General features: G+C 52.2%; 1 protein-coding gene across 2 annotated transcripts in view; it reads left to right on the plus strand.

Moving 5' to 3' along the window:
• The window catches only part of Creb3l1 (cAMP responsive element binding protein 3 like 1), a 40370-nt gene extending 33171 nt beyond the window's left edge, over nt 1–7199 (plus strand). The window contains exons 9-12 of one of the 2 annotated variants that reach the window (XM_055600480.1): nt 2794–2893; nt 3612–3738; nt 6044–6311; nt 6520–7199. In XM_055600480.1, the coding sequence (XP_055456455.1) occupies nt 2794–2893; nt 3612–3738; nt 6044–6311; nt 6520–6778 (754 nt within the window). In that variant the 3' untranslated portion in view covers nt 6779–7199. Of the gene's footprint in view, nt 1–2793; nt 2894–3611; nt 3739–6043; nt 6312–6482 lie in introns of both variants that reach the window. The other variant, XM_055600488.1, reaches the window with a different exon arrangement.
• Nucleotides 7200–8328: the final 1129 nt, after the last annotated feature.

The following is an 8328-nucleotide window of genomic DNA, read 5'->3' on the forward strand; positions in this document are numbered from 1 at the left end:
AAGGAAGGAAGGAAGGAAGGAAGGAAGGAAGGAAGGAAGGAAGGAAGGAAGAAATGTTTGTTTTTAGACCCAGAGCTACATCTCCTGAATCATTTACTGCAGGGGCGGGGACCCACTGTCTGTGTAGATTTTATTTTATGTTGAGAAGGTCCCACACAACCCAGGCTGGCCTCAGACTCGCTAAGGAGCCTTGAACTCCTGATTCCTCTGTCTCTACCTCCTCAGTAGCGGGGTTTCTGTTCCTGGCTGCAATCAGTGTTGCTGCGGCTTGTTGTTTTATGTGTATTGAATGTTTTGCCTGCATGTATGTCTGTGCAGCACATGCATGCAGAGCCCATGGAGGCCAGAAGAGGGCGTTGGATTTCCTGGAACTAGAGTTCTAGATAGTGATGAGCTGGCAGGTGGATGCTGGGAACGGAGCCCAGATCCTCTGGAAGAGCAGCCCGTGCTCTTAGCCACTGAGCCACCTCTCCAGACCCTTCAGTCAGGGTTTCAGTATGCCCTTAGCCTTCTTCCCGTAGCTGCTAAACTGGCTGGTTTAGACCTCTGCTACTCACAGCGCTTCCCCATCGTGGCCTGAGAACTTGTGAGGAGTCAGGAATTTCTGGACTTTCCCAAGATTGCTGGCCCAGAATCTACATAGTGTGTGGCACGAGAGCACATGCGTGCATGAAGAGGCCAGAGGTCAACATCCAGGGTCTTCCTTGACTGTTCTCCACCTTACCGTCTGAAAACGGGGGTCTTTCTCTGAGTCTGACACTCACGGGTTGGCTGGCTAGGCTAGCTCTGTGCCCTTTGTTTGTTGCCCCTCCCCCAGCACCTCAGGGTTACAGCAGCCATGCCCCAGCCTTGTTCCTTTTTTTTTTTTTTAAAGACAGAGTCTCTCTATTATATAGTTCTCGCTGTTCTGGAACTAAGTAGACCAGGCTGACCACGAATTCATCCACCTGCCTCTGCCTCCTGAGTGCTGGGATTAAAGGTGTGCACCACCATGCCTGGCCTTTTCACACGGGTGCTGGAAATCCAGATTCATTGGGGGGGGGGGGTAGCCCTGAACCCGCTAAGTCATCTTTCCAGATCCCAAATTGTGTTTTAACAAGTATCCTGGACGACTCCATTGCACCGAGTTTGAGAAATGTTAGTGTCGGGAAACCCGTATTCTGCCTGGCGTGTAGCCCAAAGCCGCAGCTCTGGGCTCTAGGCTCATGCTCCCTTCTGCTGCTGTTTGGGACTCTGCTGTTTCTTGGGAACCTCTCTGGGCCTCAGTAACCTTGGAGACAGAACTACGATGGCAGCATTTGTCTAACAGAACCGATGTGAGCTTCTGTAAGACACAGCAGCCAAATTCAACACGGTGTGTGGCATTAGAGAGTGCTCATCTGTTGATTTTGTCTCTTTCACGATACTGTTCTGAATTCTAGATAGTGCCCCAAGCCATGAACCCACAGGTGCTTAATGTTATTTTGCAGGAGTAATTACAATAACCCAAAGAGCAGTGTCTGGTAGGATCCTAACACAAGACACCATCTGCCAGCAATCCTGAGGATTCAACCTAGGACTTTGTACGCACCATAATGCTTTACCCATTATGCTAAGCTCCCCTGTTTTGTTTTTATTTTTTGTCTGTTTACACTTTTTTTTTTAAGTTTTAAGTTATGTTTACTTATTTATTGGGTATGTGTGTGTGCAAACTGTGGTGCCGTGTGCAGGTCAGAGGGTTCTCTTCAGCCACGCTGTAGGTACCAGGGACAGAACTCAAGCCATGAGGCTTGCTGGCAAGTGCTTTTCCCTGCTGATCACCCTTTTTGAAACATGTTCTCATGTAGCTAGGCTGACTGCAAACTCCTATCTCTGAGGCTAGCTTTGAACTCCTGACCCTCCTTCCTCCGCCCTCTGAGTGCCTGGTCCAATCCAAGGCTTCTTCCAGGCGTTCACCACGTAGCCCTACTAAGTGTTCAAATTTTGGAAACAGGGTCAGCCCTGAACTGTACCCAGGCAGGCTCCTGTCCCACCTCAAGTCCTTTCGGTGTATTTTTTTTTTCCTTTCCTTCCTCTGACCCAGCCAATCACTACCCTGACTGGCTTAAAGAACCCGCGACTCCACCCAATCAGGATAGGAACAGAGCCTTCAAACTTCACCTCGCTACCTCTAGCCCTAAGTATCTCAGAGCTGAAAGGTTATTTCGCCATCTGCTGTCCACTTCAGGAACTGCATGAACACAGCTGAATGGAGAAATGCAGCTGCATTAACTTAACTGTTGACAAGTGTGTGTTAACAAGGATTACACGCTGGGTAGTACCTACTTCTTGCCCTCAGCAATGAAGATTGACATGGATGTCCGCAAATAAAGCTAACGTGTTACAGGTGTTGCAATAATAGTAAAAACACCGGTAAAATTAACATAAACAGTAGCTACTACCATTTAGTGACTGCACTGTGCCAAATGTCTTTCTTGTGGGTTCAGGGTGCTCTGGGGTGCAAAGGAGGAATGTCTATGTGTCTGTAACTGGTGTTGGGTAAGAAAAAGAAATGCAGCCTTTCCTGAGAAGAGTCGGGAGCAAGTTATGCACCCCCTAAGCTTCTGCAGGGTGACCCAGCTTCCCACCTTGAGGCAGGTCCCTAAGCCAGGCTGCAGAGGTGCCAAGCAGGAGGGGACCTTTTATATCCCGTCCTCAATGGCTGCCTAAGCATGGGGGCCCAGCCAGGAGCCAGCCAAGGCTCCTCAGGAAAAGCTGGGATGCAGACATGGCTGCTGTGCCTGAGCCACGTGTTGATTCCCGTGCCTTCCTCAGGACCCTGCTCCAGCAGCTGCAGAAACTCCAGACCCTGGTCACCAGCAAGATCTCCAGACCTTACAAGATGGCAGCCACTCAGACTGGCACCTGCCTCATGGTAGGTGCTGCTCTCTAACACAAGGCCACAGGGGACTGCTCTTCTTGAGGCTCGCTCTCTAGGACAGTGAGCAGAGCCTGAAGGGGCCAGTGACCTGTCCAGGCCGGTTCTAACAGATGTGGGATTGACACCACTGAATGTAGTGAAGCAGGTCCTTGGGAAAGTGGCTTCTCCGTACTGGAGAGTGTGGTTCTTTTTGGCATGGGTGATAAGGAGGCTCCCAGACCCCCAGAGGACACCTAGGATAGGTTCAGCCTCTGTTTGCCTCTTCCGTTAGTCTGCCGCCTCCCATATGAGCACTTGTTGCCGCTGACATTCTGAGGGCAGGGCCTCACTGGAGCTCCCCAGGGACTCTCAACTGAGACCGTGATGTGGCAATATGTCCCTCTGCCTGGTCACAGTCACACCCCTCCCTTCCCCTTTCTTCCCTTCCTGACTTCTCTCCCCAGTGGGTGAGAACCACACAGAAACTCCCCTCTGCTCTCTGATGCTGTTCTCTAGATTGGGTTGAGGGTGGCCTGAGCAGCCTTCTGCTTCCAAGGGAGCAAGAGACTCCACTTCTAGAAAGCAGCCGGCTGGCGGGAAGGGGAGTGGGGGCTTTGGGGGAAAGGACTGAGCCTTTTGCATTCAGTGGTTTGGGGTGAGGAGAGTTGTGGGTGGCCAATCTTGTAGGCCTGCCCTGCCCCAGATCTGATGGTTGCTCTCTGCCCACTACTAGGTGGCAGCCTTGTGCTTCGTTCTGGTGCTGGGCTCCCTTGTGCCCTGCCTTCCTGCATTCTCTTCCAGCTCAAAGACTGTGAAGGAAGACTCTATCGCAGCTGACAGCGTTTACGCGGCCAGTCAGAGTGAGTACCTCTTAAACTCTGGCTGGAGGCCAGATTCAAGGGAGGAGCCATATCAGGTGCACTGGCACAAGCCTTTAACCCCTGCACTCTGGAGGCAGAGGCAGGTGGATCTCTGAGTTGGAGACCAGCCCAGTCTACCCTGGGAGTTCCAGGTCAGCCAGGGATACATAGTGAGACCCTGTCTCAATAAAGTTTGGAGGGCTGGAGAGATTGCTCGGCGGTTAAGTGTCCTGGCTGCTCTTCCAGAGGACCCAGGTTTGATTTCCAACCACCCACGTGGTGGCTCACAGCCACCTGTAACTTCAGCTCCAGGGGATCAGATGCCATCTTCTAGTCTCCAAAGGCACCAAGCACACAAGTGGTGCATAGATACACACGCAGGCAAAGCATCCATGCACATTAAAAATAGAAGTTTGGGGTCAACATCTCACTCCACACTCTAATTTTGCAGATAGAATAACTGAGCCCCAGTGAGGGTCAATGCCCTTTTCTTAATGTTGCTGGTAGACTTGGGACCAGACTGTTAAGTCTGCCTCTCTGAGATCCTTTGGCATGACTTAGAGAAGGCAGCCTTAGAGGACAGTAGTGTTCTAGCTCTAATTTCCATGTTTGAGGGTGGTGGTTGTTCTAATGCATTAGCCGAGCTCGGTGTGTATTTTAGTCCCGGGACAGCAGATGAGTGTCAGTCTTCAGTCATTTCTGATGTGGTAGAGCCTGCCCAGGGCATGTATCTTGGGCTCTCTAGATGTTGGTTTCTGGAACCCACAAGTTGCTCCCCGTACAAGGCAGTGGTTCCGGCGCACAGCAGGTGAGCATTCTCCCTGCCTTCTGGAATAGCTCCTGACCAGGGAGAGACAGGGCTAGGGGAGAGCCAGTACAGGGAACAGCTAAGAACAGTGTGGCTTTCAGAGGCAGAGGCCACTTCAAGTAGACTCATGGAAGAACTTCCAGGCAGCCCTTCCTATGCCAGAAGCATGAATCTGGCATGGCCAAAGAGAAAGAGGAAACAGTTGAGAGGTCAGAGAGAGGGTAGAGAAGGGAGGAGTATGTGAAGAGGAGGGAGGATGAGCAAGGCACTGAGGGCCTGGAAGGGAGGAAAGGAGCTGGGAGGGGGGCTGAGGGAGGTGGGGATTGGAAGCTACCCTGGGAGTGCTGGGGGAGGGGGGGACAGGGAGGGGCACCAAGTCTATCAAGGCCAGAGGAGAGGAAGCAGACACAGAAGAGGAGGGGTGGTGCTGAGGAAGAGGACCCGGGGAGGGGGAGGGAGGGCATGAAGGAGAGAGCGGGTGCAGCGAGAGCAGCCCAGGGCAGGGCAGAGCCACGCAGGAGGAAGGAGGTGGCTTGTTGAGCAGGCTGGTTTCCTGACTGCAGTTCCACACAATGCCAGGGGCCGCCTTTTCCATAGATTCCTATAGATTAGACCCCGCAGGGGAAGCCGTGGGGCAGGCGCAGACTCTGGAGTCAGGAAGGGGACCCTTGATGATGAGCTCTGGGAAGCGGGGGGGCCCAAAACACCTCATTTCCACAGCTTTGGTGAGCTTCAATTTGCTGTAAGCTGAGGGCCTTGTATGTCTGGCACAGGTGTTCAAGAAACCTCTAGTTTCCTGCCTTTGCTAGTTCTCCGAAGGGTGAACTAGCCTAGAAGAGAAAAAAAAAAAATTTTTTTTTCCTTAAGTGTCCCAGGAAATAAGAGGCATGGGAGAATTAGAACCCAGCTCTCAGCAGGTCCTCATAGTGTAGGCCTGTGATTCCAGCTTCTTAGATCAAGGCAGAAGGGTATAAGCTTATGGCTTACCCAGGCTACAAAATGAATTAATGGCCAGATTGAGCAACTCGGTGAGAGCTGGGGGGAGAGGGGGAAGGAGAACAAATTGGCTCTATATTCTGGTTATAGTGTATTGGCCTAGTATGCAAGAAGCTCTGGGTTCAGTCTTTAGTTCCATAAGGTGGGGAAGAAATCCCAGTGTCACCGAGCAAACCAGTACTGTCTTATTCACAAGTGCCGTATTTTTTGTGAACTCGTGATTTTACTTAAGCACGGTTTCAATCCCTTTGTTACCAACTGAGTCCTTGAGTCTCCTTGAGATTGGTTATACTCTCCCCATTTCACAGGTGAACATGCTGCTGCCCAGCAAAATCAGAGCAGAGTGCGGGACTTACGTGAGACCACACAGGGCTAGGGTTAAGGGTCAGGCCTGCGGGAGCTCAGGCCCTGTGCTCTTCAGGCCTAGCGCAGGGATAAGGTTATTGGGGCAGAAGGGGACACCCGAGGAGCACCCGTGGCTAGTCCTGTTTTTATTTCCAGTGCCCTCCCGAAGCCTACTGTTTTACGATGACGGAGCAGGCTCGTGGGAGGATGGCCCAGGTGCGCTGCTGCCCTCGGAGCCCCCGGAAGGCTGGGAGCTCAAGCCTGGGGATCCAGCAGAGCCGAGGCCCCAGGACCACCTCCGACATGACTATGCGGACAGCACCCACGAGACTAAAAAGTACTTGAGTGACACCTGGCCAGAGGAGACTGATGACAATGGCACCAGCCCCAGCTTCTCCCATCCCGAGGAGTGGTTTCATGGCAGGTGAGCAGAGGCACAGCCCTTTCCTTTCCAGGGTTTCCGGCTAGACCACCCTCGGCCACATCTCTGGGGGGGGGGGGGGGTGTCCCTGGTCTAGACCAGTTCACAGCTGCTGACAGCTGAGCGCTGGGTCCCCGAGGGCACACTCACCCCTGGATCCTCTTCTCTTCCCAGGGATGGGGGCCCCAACACCACCATCAAACTCTCCTAGGCCCCTCCAAGACCCAGGACACAGGACGGACACCCTGGCACCCGGAAGAGGCGTTCTCTTGTTCACTGACCCAGATCCAGCTCACACCCCTGCCCCGGGGCCCTCTGCCCCAGAAGAAAGGGTCTTCGCCCTCCCTGGCACTCCCAGTCCCCGTTGCGGCTGGGTTCCCTCCACGTCCCCAGACATTTGGACTGCTCCCCTGGGCCAACCACTCTGTCCCCACTTCTTCCTCCCACAGCCATCCGTCCTCCTCCGATAACCACTCACTGGACCATTTCATGACCAATGCGACCACTGTCCCTGGCCCCTCGCACACAAGCACACAAGCACACATGCACACACGCACACACACGCACACACACCCCCACCTCCTACTGTACAGAGACCAAGAACTGAAATTGTTTGTAAATAATGAACCTTATTTTTTATTATTGCCAACCCCCTAAGATATTGTATTTTACAAATCTTCCTCCCATCACTTCTCCCTTATTTTGTATTTTATGAAGTTAGTGCGGGCTTTGCTACCCCTTGGCCTGGGACAGAGGGACACCCCACCCTCACCTGGCCTCCCTGTGCCGCTGCCCAAGCTGCTGGGCCTTTTTAATTGCCAAACTGCTTCCTCTCCCAGCTCAGCTCACGCTTTAAGAAAGCAAAATTAAAAAAAAAAAAAAAAAGATTCAGCATCAATCCTGACTCTGTGTCTTTTCTGAGGGGTCTAGGCGTGAGAGGGGGAAGTTTATTTTATATTTTTGTGGAGGGTGGAAAGGGGTGCCTGGTGAGAAGGCCTTTCTGTCTGAAGACTTTTGTCTTGCCAGTCACCAAATTTGGACTGGATAACTCCAATACAAAGCCCAGAACCACATTAAAAAAAAAAAAAAATTGAAGCAGTGATATACTACTGTAGTCTCTGCCAAGATGGAGACAGAGGGGCTGGAGAGATGGCTCAGTGGTTAAGAACACTGTGTATTCTTCCAAAGGACCTGGGTTCAAGTCCCAGCACCCACATGGGAGCTCACAACTGTCTGTAATGCCAATTCCAAGGGATCTGACACCTTCACGCCAATATACATAAAATAAGATGGGCGACAGAGACAGGAGAACCTCCTGGAAGCTCAGCTCACAGGCCAGCAACCCAAAGCAGAGACAAAGAGACAAAGAGAAATCCTACCTCAAAAGACGCGAGGCACAAGTCATTGTGCTACAGCACTGTGGAGGCAGAGGCAGTCAGACCTCTGAGTTCCAGGCCAACCAAAGCCACACAGTGAGGCCCTGTCTTAAAAGGAAAAGAAAAAACAGAAGGCTGAAAGGTGTCTGTGACTTCCGCAAGCAGAATGTGAGGGCACACACACCAGGACATGCACAAGAAGACATAAAGGAGGAAGGGGAGGAGGAAGGCAGCCTAAAACTGAAAAATCTAGGGCTGCAGAGAAGCTAGGGAAGAGAGGGAAGAGCTGAACACTATGAGGAGACCACGGTGAAGAGAAAGCAGAGTGAAAAAGAGAGAGAGAGAGAGAGAGAGAGAGAGAAAGAGAGAGAGAGAGACCGAGATAGAATGAGGAAAAGGTAGAGGAGATGGGAAATGAATGCCTAGAAACAGGTGGTGGCGGCAACCGCAGTGGTGGAGGTGCAAGCCTTCAATACCAACACTTGGGAGGACGCGGAGGCGGAGGCAGCTGGATGTCTGAGTTCAAGGCCAGCTTGGTCTACAGAGTGAGCTCCAGGACAGTTAGAGGTCATAGAGAAACCCTGTCTGGAAAGCCAAAGAGAGGGAGAGAGGGAGAGAGGGAGAGAGGGAGAGAGGGAGAGAGG

This window comes from Psammomys obesus, unplaced genomic scaffold, assembly GCF_907164565.1.
Source record: "Psammomys obesus unplaced genomic scaffold, mPsaObe1.curated_primary_1811, whole genome shotgun sequence".
Lineage (NCBI taxonomy): Eukaryota > Metazoa > Chordata > Mammalia > Rodentia > Muridae > Psammomys > Psammomys obesus.